At 44.4% G+C, this 21,200-nt stretch overlaps 2 protein-coding genes and 1 non-coding gene across 4 annotated transcripts; 2 read left to right on the top strand and 1 right to left on the bottom strand.

Moving 5' to 3' along the window:
- The first annotated feature begins 4,903 nt into the window (after positions 1 to 4,903).
- Trnar-ucg (transfer RNA arginine (anticodon UCG)) lies at positions 4,904 to 4,976 on the top strand. The gene has a single exon. It is a non-coding gene; the product is annotated as a tRNA-Arg (tRNA).
- A 5,240-nt stretch (positions 4,977 to 10,216) lies between these two features.
- On the top strand, positions 10,217 to 19,322 carry LOC132263019 (protein sevenless). Of its 2 annotated transcripts, XM_059762560.1 has the most exons (6): positions 11,634 to 11,996; positions 12,056 to 17,154; positions 17,214 to 17,507; positions 17,564 to 17,994; positions 18,054 to 18,193; positions 18,525 to 19,322. In XM_059762560.1, the coding sequence occupies exons 1-6, from the start codon at positions 11,882 to 11,884 to the stop codon at positions 18,968 to 18,970; spliced, it is 6,525 nt and encodes a 2,174-aa protein (XP_059618543.1). In that variant the 5' UTR covers positions 11,634 to 11,881; the 3' UTR covers positions 18,971 to 19,322. The 2 variants fall into 2 exon arrangements, with proteins under 2 accessions (XP_059618544.1, XP_059618543.1); XM_059762561.1 differs by lacking the exons at positions 18,054 to 18,193; positions 18,525 to 19,322 and adding exons at positions 10,217 to 10,325; positions 10,485 to 10,724 and having other exon boundaries at positions 11,849 to 11,996; positions 17,214 to 17,836.
- On the bottom strand, positions 19,319 to 21,069 carry LOC132263021 (smad nuclear interacting protein 1). The gene is made up of 3 exons (XM_059762570.1): positions 20,637 to 21,069; positions 20,248 to 20,568; positions 19,319 to 20,072 (listed from the first exon to the last, which is right to left on the bottom strand). Exons 1-3 carry the CDS (start codon positions 20,852 to 20,854, stop codon positions 19,391 to 19,393), a joined length of 1,221 nt encoding a protein of 406 aa, XP_059618553.1. The 5' UTR covers positions 20,855 to 21,069; the 3' UTR covers positions 19,319 to 19,390.
- Between the last annotated feature and the right edge of the window lie 131 nt (positions 21,070 to 21,200).

The following is a 21,200-nucleotide window of genomic DNA, read 5'->3' as shown; positions in this document are numbered from 1 at the left end:
TGTTTCTCTATCGATCGCAAATCCTCTAAAAATGCCATTTCATTGGGAAATGTCGAGGTTCCACTCGAGATGCGGCACATATAACGCATTGGCAAACGGGAAACTGCATAAAATTCATTGAGAATTTTTTCTCCATGGGAAAAGTAATTTTCGCAAACAATTAGCTCGCGTCGTTCCGCGAATGTGCATTGTATGGTCAGCGGGATCGGGGGCGGGTAATTTCATTTTATGAATGAACGTTTCGCTGCAATTTTGCGGCGATCTCCAACGGTCAGCTCTCGTAGGGGAAATGCTAGAAGTAATTTACTGGGTGCTCAACACGATGCTTAAATTGTATTAAATTCGTATGCTGGAAACCCCATTTGAAGCGCGATCACTGAGCCTCGCACGCTTCAGAAACTGCCTCCGAGAGTCAGTTGGAGTGCGACCGTCGTCGTGGTAGCTCAGAGAATTCCTCAAAGCGGACGCTAAAGACTGCAAGGTTGCTTTTTTAGAGAGGGAAAGACTCAAAAGTGCCAGTGACATGATCAGGATTATTAGGATTACATTGTGCTGAAGCTGAGGGTGATCTTGAGTGTGAGACTTGGTGATCTTCAAAATGACTCTCGAACTCACCCTCTGACAGTGTGGATTTTTTCTATGTGAGACACTCCTTTCGCCGAGAAACAGGTGCTTGAATGGAATTGATTACGATATTTATGTGCATTTGCTGCCACTAGAAGTTCTGTGGGTGATACACTGTGAGGAATATTCGAAAAAGTGACCGGGAAAATGATGGTGAGAAAAAGGGGTGAATATTTTTCACTCTTGAGCTGTTTTCTCCTCATTCCGGTGATCGCCCTTCGACTTCCCACCGCTTCTGCTGACCAGTCGAGAGATCGCCACAAGACTCTCACCAGCGAGATCGTATCGTCGAGACATATCCAGGATCAGTGTGTCCACAAGTGTCCCGAACAGGTGACTAAATCCCCCAAAATCTCTCTCATTCTAACAAGCTGTAGCGCAATTTTCGCCACAAATTGCCGCAGAGATCTCGAGTGCCAGCATCGTATGTGCTGAGCGCTGGTGTGTTTGTTATTGAGGCGAAAGAAAATATATAAACGAATCAGAGATTAAGATTAAAAGCTCTTACGTTTGCCCTTTGTAATCAATTTATTCAATTAAATGCTTTGTGGGACGAATAAAAAATTATTCTTGACAGAATGTATCATTTTAGCTCGCGATGACTTGTATTGAGATTACTAAATAAGCACATCACAATGGAGATTTACTCGCCCAGTCGTCGCGGAATTGCATGGAAAATCTCTTTGGACAGTTCATTAAATTCAACCGTAAATGCTCTGGCTCGAGTGAAATCACTTTTATGCTCGCGATGATGGCGATAGGAAAGAAATCATCAACACATGTTTCATTAGTTTTCTACTGATTAAATTCTCTGAGCGGGAAAAAGCTGGAAATTTATGTGAATTTCAATACAAAACACTGAGAGAAATTCATCGATATTGTTCATTAGTCGCAAAATGTCACGTAAATCTCTCCTCTCAGTGCATCACAAGCGCATGGCTTTGCTGCATGGCTGTTGAGCGATTTTTCAAAAGAAGATCATCTCGCGAGCTGTTGAAAATCGAATAGAAATCATCGTTTTCTACCCAGCGAGTTGATAATTTCTCACAACAAAATACAAACTCGATGGAAAAAAGGAGAGGCAAAGGTTGTGACTTTTAGCCGGGATTTGTTTTTGTACTTCAGCTGATCTCGCCTTAAATATTTACTGGCTTTTGTGGTATTTCTGTACATAATGCGTCTGATTTGACACAAAAATGTCCAGAAAAAGAGGCTCCAGGCCATTTAGGAAGGAAAAAAACTGTGATTAGACTATAAGAGTGATTTTTGCACAAGAGACGTCAATGGGTTGAATGTTAAGAGGCGTGGTGAAAAAATCACCAAAAACGCCGCCGCACTTTGATAGTCTCGAGTAGCTTATTTTGGAGATAGAAAAATATTAATTATACAATAAAGTTGACTTCTTGGGACAACGGAAAAAGTGGAGAGTGATAAGATGTGGCGTTTGTCTGATGCTTTTTCGAATGTGAACTCTCCGCACAATTTCTCTCTACGCGTGTTTCAAATTATTCTGACAGATTTTCCATCCGCGGACACGAAAAAACCCAGCTAAAAAAGAGTTTAATGAGTATTGAATTCTCAGCATATGGTTATTTCTCAATGAGACGAGAGAGATCTTTGATACGAAATTTGTTATTTTCACACCCTTCCAAGGAGATAAAGCGTCACAAACTATGTGGCAAGTGTAGTACAACAAGGTTTTTGTGATGTAATTAAAGAATTTATGAGTTAGTGTCCAAAACAGAGCGTCTGTTCTCTAATTACGCATCAACTGGCGATGAATTTGTGACACATTTCATTTAATTCTCACAGTGGAAAAATGAAGAAGATTTGGGCCCCCAAAAAACTGCACACCATATGAGCAGCCACTTTGCAAAGTGCTCGGCAGCACAGCGATTAGGAGAGCTTAGACAAGGCAGAAATTTTAATTATTTAATAGTTCCATGGGCGATGAGCTTGTCACATTGTCTGGGATGGCATTTAATACGGAAATAGCACAATTTGTCGTGTTTGCGAGAGCGAGAAAATTGTCCGGTGATCAGTTGGTGTGTGCCTCTTCCAAGAGTTGCAATCATCTGATTCCAGGGGCTGAATAAATTCATCTCACTGGTGGGCGGATGGAGGATCCGCGAGCTTGCAAAACTTGCAATCCACAATAGATCGCCGTGGCGTCGAAAAGAGCCACCGTGCGGAGTTTGCTCTATTTGTGAGCATTGTCTGAGTGCCTTTTGTCATACCATTTGCATACCACTCATGGAGAGTTCGTTCAGCTTCTGCCTCCCCAGAATCTCTTTGTTTGTCCATTCACACCCAACAATGCTTGGTCGCTGATTGAGCGCGGTTTTTTCTACATTGAAATGACCTTCGCCGCCTGACGAATTGCTCTTCCTTCGCGGGCCTCTTCAGGACATGAAATTCCTCCGCTATCTGAGGGGACAGGAAGGGATTTTGTACCTGTTGTTCCACGTCAATTACGCCCAATTAACTCCTTGCCAGTCACTTCCGCACTCGAACCCCAGGCGACCGTAAACCCCGAGGGGAGTTCCGCTGCGGTGATGGTACGCTCCTGATTCCCAACACACCTCGCTGACTTTCTACCTGTTCACCGTGCTTTTTACAACACCGCGCCGATGTATTGTCCAAAAATACTGTATCTCACAGGCCAACACAGAGCCAAGCGCCAACAAACACACGGCAATGAGAACAGGAAGGATGTATCCGGTAATTTTCATCGTGGACCGTAATTACTGATCACCGCATGCTTCATATACATATTCTCCCTCTCACTCCATCGATTTTTCGCTCTCCCTCTCGCCAACTACAGCGATATTGCCCACTCCGCCATGGATGATGTGGAATCGCGCCTTTTTGCACAAGTGCTCAGCATCAGCATTTGAGTATCTGAAACCGCGCCATCGAACTAAAAAAAAGAGAGTGTTGGGAGCAATAGCATGACAATTACTTGCACACCACTCTCACAATAATATGGGCAAATATCAAACAGACCATCTTCATGATGTTTCCTCGGATGGTAATTGCTGCAGGAGTTTCTTGAAATTGCCCTGCTCCAATATCAATTATCATTTGAAATGTTACGCAAATGCAGGAGAGGAATTTGCAAAAGGCTTCGACGTTGCGATTTCAGCATACAGATTAAAACTAATCATTCAAGTACAAATTCAAACTATTCTTTCAACTATTCAGCACATCAGTCAATGTAGCAAAGCAATTTCCGAAGCGCAATTTAAATTGCACTTGATGTGAGATTTTTCCTCTCATCTCGTGATTTTCTGTCATGGAAATCTTTCTCATGGGCTTGGAAAATGCCTCATTCTTGCACAAACAGAGAGACTTTCTTTGCGAATTACTTGCAATGCTGTCCAGCTGCTTAAGAAATGCGGTCAAAATGCCAATCTCATGCATTTCTGCAATTCGCAGATCTTAGTCATTCTCTAATTGACCTTGACCTCCTTCTCGGGCAATGAAATCCATCGATCCATTGATATTGCCTCTGGGTGTGAACTTCCTCTCCTCAGGAGATTCCTTTCCCCTGCAAAAATCGCTTTAATTGCCATTAACTTGTCTATCAATCGGATTAATTGTCAGAACTAATTGCAGTGCAGAAATAAAATATTGATGATAATGTAAATAAAATAATAAATCCGTATTGCAGATAATTTTTGAACCTTTTACTAGTAAACAATCGTAATAATTCCGGCGTCTTGCGGCACTTTTCCCGCCTTTTGCTCTCCGCGACAGCCTCCACAACAATTATAACTTTCATTATCTATCAATCACTAGTAGTTATATATCCTCAGCGGCGGAGATTTCGAAATTGAGTCAACGAACTGATAAGCTGTTCTGCCGCTTCGACTGGGCTTTTTTTATGTAAGCGCAGAGTTGCGGAGAGTGATTAGAAGAGTTGAGGGGTTAAGGCAGTAAACTGGGTGCATTTGATACTGTATGGCGTGCATTTGAATGCTCCAAGACCATTTCCATCCATAAAATAAAAATGAATTCATGTGACGAGAGTTGCTGGGACAATTTAGTGCTGTTGGTAATTGACTTCCCCTCGCTCACAAGTGGATCCACAGCACGCAGTCCGAGAGGTTCACCCTTTCGCGCGCTAATTGACCCTAAAGTAAATCTTCCGGTCGCACTCTTGCCCTCTGGAAAGCCCACACCATGCCATGATTCGGATTCTGCGCGTCGCGCACTCTCCGCGGGGAAAGTACCACCCTCGGCATCTGCAAGATGCGCCTCAGAAGGGATGCTGTTAGGCCGTGTGGCCTAATGGATAAGGCGTCGGACTTCGAATCCGAAGACTGCAGGTTCAAGCCCTGTCACGGTCGTTGAAAACACTTTTTTCACGCCCGCCCAGCGCCTTCTGTTCCGCAACGCATCTCCAACTAATCTTTTGCCTTCTTCTTGCAGAACCGCACCAACTCCGAGCATCTCGACATCGGATGCAGTGGCGATTGCTACATTAATCAGGTATGTTTGCGCCCATCTCGCTGCTGCATGATTCTTGTGGTGGATTAGCATAAAAAACACTGACCTTCTCACTGAGTCAGCTCGAAAATATGCCTCGCGAAAGCACACCTGGTATGTCGGGCAGTCTTTTTTCACTTCGGTGTGGTCTTCGTCAATTTTATTGAGAACCATCCAACCATGCGTCCGGTCCGGAAGAATCGAAGTTGATACTTTTTCGAGAGTTCACACTTGTATCGGACTTCATTCTCACAAAATCTCTCCGGTGATTGATTTTCTGGTAATTGATCGGAAATACTTTCATTTCCTCAATCAGGACAAAAGGCTACAATGTCCTCTTGCTTCCTCCCGAGGGATATTAATGAAAATTAAGCTTAACGGAACTGACTGCTCCCCGAATGCTCAAAAAATTTCTTCTCGTTTCAGTCTAATAGAGTATTTATTGCAAGTTTCACAGCGTATTGCGAACGTGATTATTTATTCTTTTCTGTTCGTCGCTTTTGATTCGCCAAATACTCCAATATTTAGCCAACAGCATCATTATTAGGAATACTCCAGGAAAGATGGAAATTGTGATATTTTCCGCTTGAAACTGTATAATTCTTATAACTTCTATTTGATTTTAATACCATTCTATAAATAAGCTCATCGTATTTATCACCATGTTTATAGTAATCTTAAGTGCTATGGTTGCGCTATAACCAACAATGTTATGATTCTTCCTGGCCTCGAAGCCACGGGCATTGATTTTGATTTGAAATCATCTATTTAATTGTGCATCTCGCGGGAATCTCGAGCCAAGAGATGCAATTAAAAGTCTATTATTGTGACTTTTACTGCACAGTTGCTTTTATGGTAAACAAAGTGATTTTTTACTGCATCTCCTCAGACTTACCAAAGGGCAGCTGAGCGCAGTGCAGTGACGCGTCCCCTCTGGCTTTGGCGCCTTTTCCCGGCAACCCCGACAATGTCACAACATATCAGCCAAAGTGTTGATGCAAAGAAATGATCACTATCGCGACCACTGGGATCAAGCATAAATAATACGACCCCATTATTATGTTGTTCCTCGGATGTGACGAGACATCGCGCGCTGATGTCCATTTTCACACACAACACCAAGGCAACTTCCTTATTATGGTCCACAAGCGCACCCGGACGGCCCTTGTGCGTGTTTCTCACATTATGCTGTCCCTCTGCCCCATGCTAATGATGCCCGCGATGTGTCTCTTTTCTCAACTCTTTCTGCCTCCATTATTACTGTTGATCTTCCCCATCGCCCGAAGCCGCACTGTTTGCACAGTCTCATGATCCCTGGGACAAATTTGTGTGGCTTTCGGGTCGTCTGGCCGCGTTCGCGGTGTCCGAAAATTGTGTGTGCCTTATGGACTGGAGAATAAAAACAAACAGGAGCGCGAGAGAATTCCAAGAATTTCTCCTTTAATAAGATAATATCAACATTTATCGCCATGTCGCGCTATTGTTACTCCCAAACCCTGTCAGAGCGGCAGAAATCTCATTATAATTTGTTTATTCTCATGTGGACAGCAAAAACAAATAAAAGTTGAACGTAATTGAAATATAAAGCGGAGTGAAATCAATTTTCGACCCCACATTTGATGGACTCCCTTGGGCAGGCTTTCCACGAGAAAACACCATCATCGCATTGCGATAACACATCTCCCAACGACACCACGGCGAATGTCCGTATTTCGTCGACGGCGCGAGATACCCTCTGACCCAGTACCGTGGATTTATTTTCGAATTTATCAAAATACACAAGAAAAACACTCCCTGAGCGCGCTCTTTCGCTCACCAGAGTAGCAATGCCGTATCTCAATAATGCTGCGTCTCATGAAAATTCAAACATTCCCATCATCTTTAATCGTTTGGGCGCCAAATGTTTCTGTTTTTTCCCCTTAATTGTTTCTTAGTAAGATAACTAGTTACGCAATTTCGATGTCGCATATCTGATTACATTTGGGAGAAAATCTGACTAGTATATTCAATTATGAGAAATTAAGGCATTAATTTGAAGAGTGCAGCAAAAAAATCCGGATATAAATCATGCAGTGAAGTAATCATGGAACTTGTTAAAAAGTGCATTTTATGAGTAGTTCCATTTTTCAGCATCATCTTCCCGAAAATTGTCTCAAATTACTTGTAACTCGTCGAGATTAGTGCGGAGTCTGTCATGTCGCTCATCAGGGCTACAATCAGTGCGTCTGAACAATTTGAACCCTTTGAGATGATCATTGTTTATCGTTTAGAGTCAATCGAGAGCACAAGACATGCTTGTAAATGGTTTTCATCTATCTGACTGGGAAGAAGTGCCTTCTAAACTCCCCCTTTGTTGGCCTGTGGGAGAGAAAACACTATGAATGTATCAATTTCAACAGCTTCAAACAATGATTGACAGCTCTCGAGAGGGCGGAATGCATTGAAATTAACTGTGGTGTGTATTTCAGGAAGTACACGATCTTTAGGGTGGAAATGCAACACTTCTGTCTCGCCCATGAATGTCCAATTCATCCAATTCATGAGCTCATAATGAAGATGTGAAGCATTCTTTCACAAAATTGACCATAACATTTGATCAGTCTCGTAAATAAACCATCTCTTTGGGATGCAACTGGTGAAGTGATGCAAAGCAGAAACGCATTTCTCCCATCCTTAAGAGAGATACGAGGAGAGACGAAGCAGTAGTATTGGATATATTTATTCTTTAGATGACATATTGCATAAATAAAATCTTTCTTCACTGTGAATTTTTCAAAAAAAAATATCAAAGAGCAATAATTGTAAAATATACCATAAAATTTAGCTACATCATTGAGTAATTTCACAGAATGTCCCCAAAAATCCCGCCTCAGCAAAGAGAAAGATATAATGATGTTTTCTGTGGATTTTATAATGTAAATTGGTGAGGAGGCAATTGCTTTTAACGTCCAATTGGACTTTTGATAAACGTGCTCATCTCTCATTTAGTAATGGTTGCGGCTCGTTTAAAAAATCGTCATTCTCTGGTTAGTCGCGCGTTAATTCCGGAAGGCGAGGGCGGAAAGCAAAGTGATGTTTATTATATTCCCGAGAGTACGGACAGCGAGAGAGGGTCAGAAGCGCATAACGGCCCCAAATTAAATTCACTCCATTTTCTCATATTCTCCTCTGCCTTACAATATTTAAATTTAAAGCAATACTGAAGATGATGCTCTGATTTGTCGAAATTGATGCTGCATTCGCTCTGCGGCTGAACATATCAACGACCATGACTCCAGGGACTTTAATCTCACTCAAATACCCGTAGCAATTTAATCTTTTGCAATATTTCTCAATAAACCTCAATGTTGCACGGCAGTTTCGCCAGTGGGAGTGAGCGATGATCAGATACATCACTGAAACTGTGCCACAGCATCATCAAAAGGAGACTCTCGAGACGCATGCCTAATGCAGTGAGTGACAGAAACAAATCTCACACTAATTACTTTCAACACAGACGGCATCCGTGGAAACTTCTGCGCTCGAGGTCCTGCAGAGATGCCACTTGAAAAGGGCGCAAGTGAGGATTTGTGTTTAACTCTTCACATGCCTCCAGACCTTCTCACCGTTTACATTATCGTGTGCTGATTGATTCACTCCCCTGAGAACACTCGAGTGGCATCCAATCTACAGCCTCTCAGTGGCCTTTCTCAGACATTTCTACCTGATCGCACGCCTCTTCCCACAGAATGTTTAGAGAGCACAGTAAAAAAGATGGAACACATTATCTGCCACTTTGCAGACGTTCAGTTAAATAAAGTCTTCAAATTATGCCGTATTCGGTTCATTTAAGGAGCAGTCTTGCTTTATTTTATCCAGACAATTGGGACGCGATTAACTAACTCATGTTAATTTCACTACTTATTCATTAAAAACACTGTTTAGACCATTTACGATAGACTTGATATACGATAATTTCTTTCGGAAGTACAATTTAACGCACTCATTTAAACTCTAATCTCAATCCCAAAGGTCAAGTGGGCATTTTGTGGTTTCTTCCATCACTCTCAAATAGATTGTGTCCAAAATCAACGACTTTTCTTCACTCAAGCGCGACCAACGGCTCCTTCTTCCACATAAGACAGTGCGTACCAAGAAGCCTCGGCTTCTTTTCAGGTGCACCACATAGAATTATGCAATCCGCACCGCTCAAGTGTTGTGCGAAGCGTATCGCGACACGAAAAGTAAATCAAGTACCGAAGCGTGCCTTCCACCGCTTCATTATTATTGTTCTTCAGTGCAATCGCACATTGAAATTAATTACAATTTCTCGGGCGTCTCGCGGTGATCGCGGCACGAGCCTGGAAGAAAAGAGTAATCTCATGTGGCAATTTGCTGGTGTGTGAGTATTGCTGATGGGACGAAATGCGGGTTGTCTCGTCCAGCATCCTTCAACCACATTTTCGGCCGCTTGTCCTCTGCCGTCACAAAACACTTGGCTGATAATCTAATTAATGGTCTCTAACTCATTTTTTATGCCATCAGCATTATAATTGTCTCTGAAGCTTTCAAATTCACATGAATTTCTGATGAACCGACGCTCTGCTTCCTCTTCCAGTGCACTCTGGGCTGTCAACTTTGGGAACAAGCGTTGGAGTCTTCGTGCCAGACTGTTTGTGTAAGTGAAATAATTGAAATTTTTTTTGATTAACTTCTAAAAATACCTCTAAATATTCACTGCATCACTTTCCATCCGAATTTACGACCTGCTGAGTAAATGAAGAGTTTTTCACAATTAACCGAAGTGAATCTTTCAACCATGACGATATCACATTAAAATCCACTAAAATTGCGTGATTTCTGTTTTGCTTTTTTCGACCATTCAGAATAAGACTGACCAGGAGTTACTAGAGCCGAAAGAACTGTACTGCGTTGTGGGATGCAATGATGCCCTCAATAGGTACTTCAAGTGGGTGAAAGCCGAGGTCGGGGTGCCTCCGGCACCCGCCCTTGTGGCGGACTCCCTCACGGCCACATCCCTCTCCCTGGAGTGGGAGATCCCAGACAAGTTCGCCCAACTGACGCGCGGAAAACTGCACTCACCGCAAAGCTACCTGGTGCAGTGGCGATATGAGGAAGTGGTTGGCGACTGGAAGTTCTGTAGGAACCAGAGCATGGGCGACAACTCCACCGTTCGCGTGGACAATCTGCAGCCGTACACGAAATATAGGGTGAGTTTCTTCCCATTCTTATCCCCTGACATGCGATATTTCATCGTCAGCGCCAAAACAACACCCTCGTATCGGCCATAAAAATGAGTTTATGTCCAGTGATAAGGCCTTATCGAAGTGTCTGCCTCAGTGAAATTCAATATTGTACTCTCTTTGCAGTTTCGCGTAGCTCTCCTCCTGTCTAAGCAGCACGATGAGTTCCTGACGTCCGAACAGAGCGTGATAATCAGTACGTTGCCCATGGGTGTTCCCCTGTCGGAGCCAGCAATCGTAAGAGCTGTGGCTGTTGATCACACAAGGATTTCTGTGACATGGGAACCTGGCCCATTCCCCAATGGGCCGGTTCTATCGTATGTGCTGCAGATCAGGGATTTGTCATTGAACATCTCCGCGCTCAAGGTGCCACAAGCTCATTACTTGCGACCTGTTCTTCTTCAGTAGCTTCACTGTAGATGCACCAGATTCTCTTCTGTAGCCAATATTTTTCTCACTCTCTATCATACAGAGTGGGCTGCCAGGAGTGTCTTTCAGTCAATCGTCAGACGAAATTATGTCTTGTGATGGCGAAACGGACAACTCACTCAGTTCACCCTGTTTCTTGTCTTCTTCTCTTTGCTTTTACACTTCTCATTTGAATTCTATCTTAGCATTGATGGATCTTTTGCATCTCTTGCCATGAGATCAACTTCAACATGTTTCTTAGCACTTCTCTATTGATGGTTCAATGCAATTTATAAACGCTCGCCCCATCCCACACATCGCTGATCGCTATCTAGTCGATCGCTCGATCAGCACCGGTCACAGTGTTGTGTATTGTTTGTCGTGGACCGTCTTTTCTCACACTCATTAATTCTTGATGTCATATTATTATTTTTCATACAATTTCCTCCCATGCTAACTATCATACCTTGAACCATCAATAGAGATCACGCTTGCAAATTCATCTGAAAATCTCGCAAAGTGATCTCCTCTCTCTCGCACCGACAGCACACGTGATCTGCAAAGCACTCGTCTTTGTCGTCTTTTCTTACTAATCACCTGGACTATCAAGTAAATTTATTCACTAACGGAATGATCACACGCACGATATAAAATGGTACTTTTGGCCAAACTGGAAGCTGTCTTCTTCAGCCGCTCTAAAGCTCGACCAGAAATCACCATCAATTAACGTGTTTCCGGTTTTTCTTGTGAGAGAATTGTTTTAGATGTGAGATGTGTAAAAAAGAGCCAAAATTGAATGAAACACTTCATTAGAATTGGAATTAATTAACTATTTATACACTTCGATGCTGAGGGTCACTGTTTCTCTTTCCGTTTTCCCATTGACCATCTCTCGAGTGAAATTCTGCTCAATTGAAAACAGCTTCCAGAAAAAACATATCCGTTGCAAATTAATTATACTAATAAATTGCTGCGTCTCTGCATTAAGTAAATTATTTTTCTCTTGGTGTTAATCATATTTTTGACACACTCATTGCCACACTGATGCTCATGATTGCTGTTTGAATTGGGCAAAATTACAGGATATATCCGCCACGGAGAAGACACATTTTTACATGTTCGAGAAGCTAACGCCCTCCAACAACTACTCAGTGTCGGTTACAATGAGAAATGCCGAAGGAGAAGGTCCAGCAGCATCTACAATCGTTTCGACACCACCTGAACCGGAAAGTAAGACAATTTCTTGCAGAAACGGTGTATGAATTAATCTAATTATCCCAATTCTTCAGTGGCTGTGGATGAACCCAATCCAACCATCATCTTAGCTACGGAGTATTCAGTTCTCACACAAGGATCGGATCTACTCTCGGATTCCTCGAAGGATTTCTACACTACCGACATCAGGATCAAGGGAATCGCAATTCACATTGCACAGCAGCTCCTCTTTATCTCAGAAGAATCGGGATTTGTCTACAAAGCCCCGCTGGAGATCACCGGCCCGAAGACAACAGTGCTGTCACCGCATTCAGGATTCAACTTCAAGCCTCAGCTACTCTCAATTGACTGGCTAAACAACCACTTGTACATTCTGGGGGAAGTGCAACACCCACACGCTCATCGCATATGGCAAATCTCCCGGTGTGATCTTGATGGAAAGGGTCTCACAGTCGCCACTGCGGGTTTAGTCAAGCGACCAGATCACATTGAAGTGGATCCCTTCAATGGATACCTCTTCTGGGTCATTACAGGCCATTCAATGGACAGCGGTCTTTTTCGCCTCGATCTCGGCGACATATCCAATGGGGTGAAGCACAAAGTGAAGCCCTTGCACATGATCCAGGGACAGAACTTGGCGCCCTTTACAGTGGATCACACGAGGTTTCGCATTCTCGTGCCTCTGCAAGACGAGAACACTGTGATCTCTGTCTCATTGGATGGAAAGGATCGTGAGGACATCCGCAAAAACACAAATCAACCAAAGTTCAATGACGTGAGATCTCTAGCCATGGCAAACGGACTTTTCTATTGGACTAATGGAGAGGATGTCATCTCAGAGGATTATCACGTAGTCCAGAAAATATACTTCCACAACGCCTATCCGGGACTCTCTAATCGAACCTACATCTCACTCTGCATCAATCTAAACTCCGCCCAGCCGATTCCCATTCCCGTCAACCCACCCAGCAATGTTCAGGCCCTGCTCAGTGCCCGCAAAGCTAAAGTGTCGTGGCGAGTGCCGCATCTGCTAGGCAATCAAGGCAAAGGAACCTGGCAGAATTGGAAGTACGAACTCGAGGTCATGAACGACACGGAGAAAGTCACGTACCGAGACATCAGAAGTGCTCATCGGAATATCGACAATCTGTTGCCCAACGCCATGTACACTTTTAGAGTGGCGGCCTACACCAGTGCAGGCAAAGGCCCCTGGAGCACGGAATTCAAAGCCAAGACCCTCAATTCCCTGCACAACCGCTATCTTATTTGGTCTTCAGACAATGGTCTTCTCCAGAGCGACGTCATTGGGGAGCACATTGATACATTGATACCGAAGTCTGAACTTGGGGAGCACTATGTCTCCGACATTGCCTGGATTGAGGATATGTTGTTCTTTGTCAGCAACTCCAGTCTTAACTTCTTCAACCGAACCAGCAGGGCCACAACAAAGTTGGGGGACTTTGACTCAGTCGAGAGCATCGCTGTGGATTGGATAGGAAAGAGACTGTACTGGTCCAATCCAACACAACAACTGATAACAAGGAGTCACTTGAACGGGGATCAGCAGGAAACCCTTCCAATTCTAGCAGTAGCGAAAGAGTTGCGCATTGACTCTCTGAGAGGCTTTATATACTTCTCAACTGGACATGCCGTTGAATCCTGCCGCTTGAACGGGAAGAACCGCAGAACCTACTACAGTGTGGAGTTGTATTCGGGTCTACAAGTGATGGGCTTAACCCTGGATATGGACAACCAATTGGTGTACTGGATCGTTCGCAGATACGACAGTTCAAGCCTCTACAGTGCCCAAATGGCTGGCAGTTTCGCTTCCAATATGAGCGTTACTGAAACCAAATTGGGCGAGGCTTCACTCCAAGGACCCCTAACTCACTTCAGTGATCGATTAATGTGGCTCCAAGACAATAGAACAGTGATTGTGGGGGACATGATGGGGAAGAATTTGGCACAGATCAATAATACCAAACTCAACGGAATCCGCGCAATTTCTGTCATTGATCCAACGCATCACATTTATCCCTCAAACTTGACCTTCATCAATGTAATACCTAATCAAGTCAAGAACCACACCATCAAGATCAGAGGCGTATGGACATCTTTTGAGATAATTTGGGAGCCAGTCAGCAATGTCAACTACGGCCAGGTCTTCTACGAAATCCGCATTCACGCCTCGGGACACAAGGACATTGTCAAGGAAGTAATGGAGCCTATTTGGCATCATCGATCGCACTCTCTGCAACCGTACAGTCCACTGGACATCACGGTCAGAGCCTTCACTTTCTGGGGTTCAGCTTTACCGACTAGGAGTCACATTCACTCTCCGCCAGCCAAGCCCACAACGCCCACAAACCCCAGAATCTTCATCACACACTACGATGATCCTCTGAGAGGTGGACTCAATCTCACAGCCACCTTCAGATGGAGCCCACCACTGCATCCCAACGGGCCCATTCTAGGATATCGCGTCAAGTGTTGGTATGAAGAGGATTTCAAAGAAAACCAAAAGTGCGATAACGTTCAGGTTTCTGCGACAACAGAAGAGATGATTCTAACAAATTTAGTACAAAATGTTACTTACTTCTTCCAAGTCCTCGCCTTCACGGAAGCCGACAGTGGAGAATTCACGCGACCGTTGGGTGTGGAAACAGCCAAGGAAAAGTCAATTCCTCGAGTGATTGTATCAACTAAGGACCACCACATTCTCGGCATTGATCTGGATTTGAAGAAGAGCGAAAGTATCCTCAGCACGGGAAACACTGTAAAATACATGACTTACATTGCGCGAGAGAAGAAGATCTTTTGGATCAATGAGGTCAATGAGATAATGTCCTTTAACGGATCAACCCAGTTCAAATTGCTGACGATAAGCTCTGAAGCGCTCTCCTTGGCTGTCGATTGGGTTGAAAGAAGTCTGTATTGGTCACACGTGGATGGAAACTTTTCAGTCTTGGCCATGTTAGACCTCACTAAGTACGAAGCATACAAACGGGGTGTCGTTGAACTGGTGAGGAGAGAAGCCATCATTAGGAACATCTTAGTTTCTCCGATGGATAAAATGATTTTCTGGACTGAACACCGATCCAACGGACAAAACGACGATGAGGTGCAAGTCATTTCGTACAATATCTACACCGGCACCATCATGAGCATGGAATTGTTTCCAACTGAAGAATGTCCCAACATTTCCCTCACCTCCAGTTTCCGTCCTTTTGCACTCGAAACAAAGTCCGACCGAGAAACACACATGATTTGGACTGATAAAGAGCAAAATCTCTACTCAACCGGCATAACAACGCAATACTGCAGATCACTGGACTTTCACTACAGTGATCCAACACTGAGCTTCGTGAAAGACTCCTCGAGGATTTACTGGATATCAGCGGATAATGTGATTCATGCTAAAAATGATCACAGCGTTAAATTCTACAAATATCCCGTATCCAAAGCTGAGTCTATTATGGCTTTATATCATCAAGCGTATCCCAGCAAAAAGTGCCTGATTCCTAATTCCAAGGATTCCTCGAAGTACGAAGCTAGTCTCTTAGCATCAACATCGAATACCATCAAGCTGAAACTTCCCATTCCCACACCGGCCACAGGATGCAACTTCCCCATTCCCGCCATCAAGTACATCATCTTCTTCCGGCCAATTGATAAGAATTACCCAGATGGAGGAAGGTGCAACGTCACAACTTGCCAAGTGGTTTATTCCTTTGACAACATCAAGACTATACATGGACTGAAACCTTTCACAAAGTACAAATTCCAAATTGGCGTCAGCAATTACTATGCAGACAAGTTGCAATTACGCGTGAATCTAGGGCCGAGCAAGATCTTCTCAACGGCAGCTGGAGCACCTTCGATACCGACTGACATAGAAGTTGAGGTGATCAGTCCTAATGAAGTGAACGTGACGTGGCATCAACCGCGGGAAATTAACAGCAATGATATTTGGTATGAAGTGCACTGGCAGACTGAGAATCCAAGCAATGGCATCCGCAACAGACAGCAACAGCTCGTCTACACCACTCATCACTCTCTGACAAAGCTCATACCTCAGCAATCGTACCGAATTTGGGTGCGCGCTTACTCCACAAACGACACGTTCTCGGAGAGTGAAGTTATAGGAGTGGAGACGTTCCAGGAGCCAGACAACATCACCCTTCTTCAGAACACCTCCACTTCGCTGACAATCTCTTGGCAACCGCATGGAAATGTATCCATGTTTCAATTAGGATACAAGGTGTTGAGTAATCCGACGATAGCTCCGCATGTGGTGTATGATTCTGCTCAAGCGGGAGACTTGCCTCCCTTCAATGGCACTTTTACCGTCAACGACTTAGAGCCTAAAACCACCTACAGGTTCTACGTCTTATTGTACTACCCAAAGATGGATTCACCCTACCTCTGGCCGCCTGACACTCGATCCGTGTTTGAAACCTTGGGCGACAAGCCCACAGCCCCTGGAAAGCCTCTCGTGAAACATTTAAGCGGAGACGTTTACAAAGTGTTCTGGGAACCTGCCAAAGACAACGGAGCGCTCATAGAAGAGTACAGTCTGGAAGCCTTCCAGTCCAAACCAACCTCCAATCGTGTTCGACGATCACCAACTCTCGAAATAAATAGCGACGATGTTGAGAAGATCGCCCTGCACAGGATCACTAACAGTAATATTACTCTATCCGAGCGTGACGTCTCCTGGTCTGTGGACGTTGCGCCAGAGGATCAGTGGAAAATCTACTACAACGGTTCAGAGCTGTACTGGATTCCACAGGAACTCACCCCAATCCATGTTTATTCATTCAGAGTCAGGGCGCGCAATTCATACGGCTGGGGCCCATACAGTTCAACTAGCGAACCTATCAGTGAACCCTACGTGGACGTCACCAACAGGAGCAGCATGATCATTGTCATAGTGATCTCGATGAGCTTCGTTTTCCTGATTGCTTTTGTCGTGTGTATCATCACAGTGTTCGTCCGACGAGATACGGACAAGAAATTTTTTCCCGACGCCTCAGCGAGAATTCCAGATGTTGAACTGGCAAACCTGAGAGAAATGCCTCACGGAGCGAGCTTCCACGTGAACGTTCTCTACACCACAGGGCCTCTTTCGGATTCGGATGTGGCTTCGCTGCCTCAAATTCGAAGGGATCAGGTAATATTTCAAATTTTACTCCTTTGCTTGACTGCACACTCATTACTCCTTGCCTTCAGATTACCATGACTAAATTCCTGGGCAGCGGAGCTTTTGGGGAAGTCTACGAAGGTTGTGTCAAGAATCCCGAAGATCCTGAAACAAGAGTGGCCATCAAGACTCTGAGAAAAGGTGCGACTGAACAGGAAAAAGCAGAATTCTTGCAAGAGGCTCATTTAATGAGCAACTTCAAACACGAGCATATTCTCCGGCTTATTGGAGTGTGCTTCGACCTAGACTCACTTTACATCATTATGGAGTTGATGCAGGGCGGGGATCTCTTGAGTTTCCTTCGCCAGAGCCGACCGTCGATGGTAAGTATATATCAATGGATCGTTGGCCGAGAAATTCATAAATGTCTGCTTTCCAGGACTTTCCATCTTCCCTCACGCTTTTGGATATCGTTTCCATGTGCGTGGACGTGGCTTCGGGGTGTCGCTATCTGGAGGAAATGCACTTTGTCCATCGAGACTTGGCTTGCAGAAACTGTTTGGTGTCTTCAGTCGATCCCGAGGGTAGAGTTGTCAAGATAGGAGACTTTGGCCTGGCCAGAGACATCTACAAGAACGACTACTACAGAAAAGAAGGCGAAGGGCTGCTTCCCGTTCGCTGGATGTCGCCTGAGAGCTTAGTAGACGGTGTGTTCACTTCCCAGTCGGATATCTGGGCCTTCGGAGTTCTCTGTTGGGAAATTATGACCCTGGGACAGCAGCCTTATCCTGCCAGAACCAACGTTGAGGTCCTGCACTACGTTCGGAATGGAGGACGCCTCACTCGGCCCACAGATTGTCCTGAAGAATTGTAAGACATTGCTATTAATAGTTCATTTCGCAGTATATTTATCTACTTGGCAACTCTAGATATCAACTAATGCTGAAATGTTGGAGCTACTGTCCCGAAGATAGGCCTACATTCAGATACTGCCTAGAGATCTTAGAGACCCTGAAGAACAACACAAATGACTCCATTCAGATTACAATGCAACACACGTACAGGAATGGTGAGTGCATTCGTAGATGAATAAGACAGAATCCCTTCTTTTTCGCTTTTAATTGGTTATTACGAAAATTCGCATGACAAATGTTTTGACCAGGAAATTTTGCAAAATCATCTAAACCCCCGCTTGTCTCCCTCTTTCCCTTTAGGTGGCATTTTTAACAGATCATACTTACTCGCCGACGAAAACCATAATCACAATTCAGGTAAAAATTCCCCATCATTCTAACAAATCTTCATTATTAACTTGTTATTAACTCTAAAATGGCTTTGGAAAATACCCAGAATAATTTCAAGACTTGTCTTCGGATTTATCTTTACTGTATCCTTTGCAGGTGGACACAAAATCGTGAGTGGCGATTCTGGAATCACGTCGATTCCCAGCCAACGAGTGGATCACTCGATCCCGACCACGTCCACAGACACAGGTCTAATACCAAAGTACATAGAATTAATCTATAGCAGCGACGATAAACCGCCTAGTCTCGTGAGTGAAGACTACGAAATCCCTATTACGAACTTCCCCTCAACGGAAGGCAGTACAAACATCCCAGATCCCACGAGGACTCCCAGCAGTTGCGCAGGGCAGCTGCCCAGCCGCAACACCATCCTCACCGTGGCCCTGCCCGATCCCTCAGCGGACGCCTGCTCGAGTCTGGACGCCCTTCTGCCGCAGCAGACGCACACCTACGATGGGAAAGTGCATCCGTCACCCATAATCATCTATTCAAATACAACTGCCGCGCCTTCAACGTCAACCGACGGAAAGACAGTGTTATGAGAGCCTTAGAGAGCGCATTGTACATTTTTAGTCTGATGGTTAACATGAGGACTCATCAAGATAAGTAGAGATGAAAAGAAAAGAACAGCAAAGACAGTAAGAATCAGAGTATTACCATGTTATATTCCATCTACTCATCTCTGCTTATTGCTCATCAATTACAATAAACACCCTTATATTAAAGGTGTACGCAATACGTAAATAAATTAATAAATTATATCAACTGTAAATATCTGTAGGCAATTAAATACCATGAACAAATTTTTGTAATTTAAGAATCAAATACCAAATCAATCTAAATTTAAAATTCAATTACTTTCTAATAAGAGACAAGAATAAAATTGTAAGTCAACTTTCACGCTTATTTTATTATGTTGTACCTCAACAAAAACTTATACACTTGAGAAAACTCACCAACTATCATTCTGTTGGCTCTGTCTTGATCTCCTGCTGCTCCAGCTCCAGATTCACATCATCATCCAGAGTCTCTTCCACGCTGTTCTCATGCAATAGCACGTATTCTCGGGAACTGAAGCCAAACTTGATGACGTCCTTCTCGAGGAGTTCAATGTACTTCCGAGCCTCGATGCGATTGTTGTTTACGAAGGTCCCGTTGGAGGACTCCAAGTCGATCAGGTAGGGTCTCACGCGCTTACCCACGGATCCGTCTTCTCTCTCAAAGGGCACCAAGCGATACTGCAGCGCCGCGTGCTGCTTTGAGCACGAGGGATGATCCACGCGCAAATCGCACACTTTGTGGTCACGTCCGATGAGAAAACAGCTCTGCCGATGGATGTACATCGTGGGCAAAGCCGTCTCGCCTTTGAACGGGTACAGGCGCCACCGACGCTTAGGCTTGCGCGCCTCCTGAGGCTCCGCGTACTTTATCACCACACCGTTGACCTTGTTTGTGTCTTCTGTGAGCTTCCCCGAGAGCCCGAAATTCGGCTTCTCCTTCTCTGCGGGCTCCTTCTGGTCCCCAAATGGCTTGTCCTCACGCTTTCCCCACTCGTACTTGCGATCGTCCTCTTCCTGTCGCGGAAAATTACGCCTCGGACTGCGACTGCGATGATCCGATCGTCTACGCTTCCCGTCATCACACCTGGCATGTAAGGAAGGAAAGATGTTTCTCAATTGCTCTTATCTCCATTATCATTATATTCTAGTTAATGTTGAAATGATTCAAATTACTCTACAATTAAAACATGAACAACTAATTGACTCGTCACAAAGTCTTTATAAGCTGTTTTAAACGCCACTGCATGATAAGAACTTACCTCCTTTCTCTGTCATGGAATCTCTCCTTGTGTCCATCGCGATCCTCCCGGCGCACTTCGAATCTCTCCTCCCGATTCTCCCGATATCTCCTGCCGCGCTCCTGAACCTCATCTCTGCTCCTCCGTGGATGATCCTCCACGTGATGCTCTTCGTGCCGCCGCCGATTGTCCCTCGGGTCCCATTTGGGAGATGGAGAATGCCTGTAACGCTTCCCGGGCCGATCCCTGCGGTCATCATGCTGTTCTCTATTGCCACGCCTTCCGGCCTGGCGATTGTCTTCCTGCTCTTGTCTGTATGGTTCATAATTCCTCTTCTGGTGCCTGCAAAATCAAAACAAACTTCCTAAAGTATTCCATAAGAGAATTATTACGCGGTGAGATGGAAATACCTCCTGTGATAAGAAGCATTCTCTTCGGGGCTGTCCCATTTTGACGAGACTCCTTTGCCATCGTCCGAAGCGTCTCGCCTGCGATGATGCTTGTTCTCAGGCTCCCTCTGAGCCACTCTCTTTGGCGAAGGCTCTGGAGATGAGTCACTGTCTTCACTAGAACTCCTCTTCTTGTGATGCTTCTTTGACTTCTTGGATGTTTTTCCGGGTTTCCCCATTTTTTCCAGATCACCAAATGCGAGGTTATGCGTCAAAAAAACACTGTCAAATACACTTTCTTAGTTGTCTATTCACATCTAACACTCTAGCATTAATGCTTATTTAGCGGCTAGACTTATGGAAATGTACAAAAAAAATGATAGATAAGCGGAAATTTTGAGAAAAACAAACTGTCCGCTCGCAGCTGAAGTCAGACAGCAAATGAGGCAGAAAACATAACGACTGCAGCGCCTTGTTTTCGAGTGGCTGGTATTAGAGATAAACGTCTTAGATAATTTGGATAATTCCAAACGAAGTGACAGTTGGTGGCTGTAGCAAAGCACAAACTGTTATACGAGTGAAATA

The sequence above is a fragment of the Phlebotomus argentipes genome, unplaced genomic scaffold, assembly GCF_947086385.1.
Source record: "Phlebotomus argentipes unplaced genomic scaffold, Phlebotomus argentipes genome assembly contig_15, whole genome shotgun sequence".
NCBI lineage: Eukaryota > Metazoa > Arthropoda > Insecta > Diptera > Psychodidae > Phlebotomus > Phlebotomus argentipes.
This window is presented reverse-complemented; position numbering and strand designations above follow the sequence as displayed.

Excerpts from the sequence above, each read along its gene's own strand:
- LOC132263019 (XM_059762560.1), top strand. The coding sequence starts at position 11,882 with ATGTTCGAGAAGCTAACGCCCTCCAACAACTACTCAGTGTCGGTTACA. Across the intron at positions 11,997-12,055 it reads GACACCACCTGAACCGGAAA|TGGCTGTGGATGAACCCAAT; the intron begins GTAAGACAATTT and ends CCAATTCTTCAG. Across the intron at positions 17,155-17,213 it reads CTCAAATTCGAAGGGATCAG|ATTACCATGACTAAATTCCT; the intron begins GTAATATTTCAA and ends CCTTGCCTTCAG.
- LOC132263021 (XM_059762570.1), bottom strand. The coding sequence starts at position 20,854 with ATGGGGAAACCCGGAAAAACATCCAAGAAGTCAAAGAAGCATCACAAG. Across the intron at positions 20,569-20,636 it reads AATGCTTCTTATCACAGGAG|GCACCAGAAGAGGAATTATG; the intron begins GTATTTCCATCT and ends TTGATTTTGCAG. Across the intron at positions 20,073-20,247 it reads TTCCATGACAGAGAAAGGAG|GTGTGATGACGGGAAGCGTA; the intron begins GTAAGTTCTTAT and ends CTTACATGCCAG.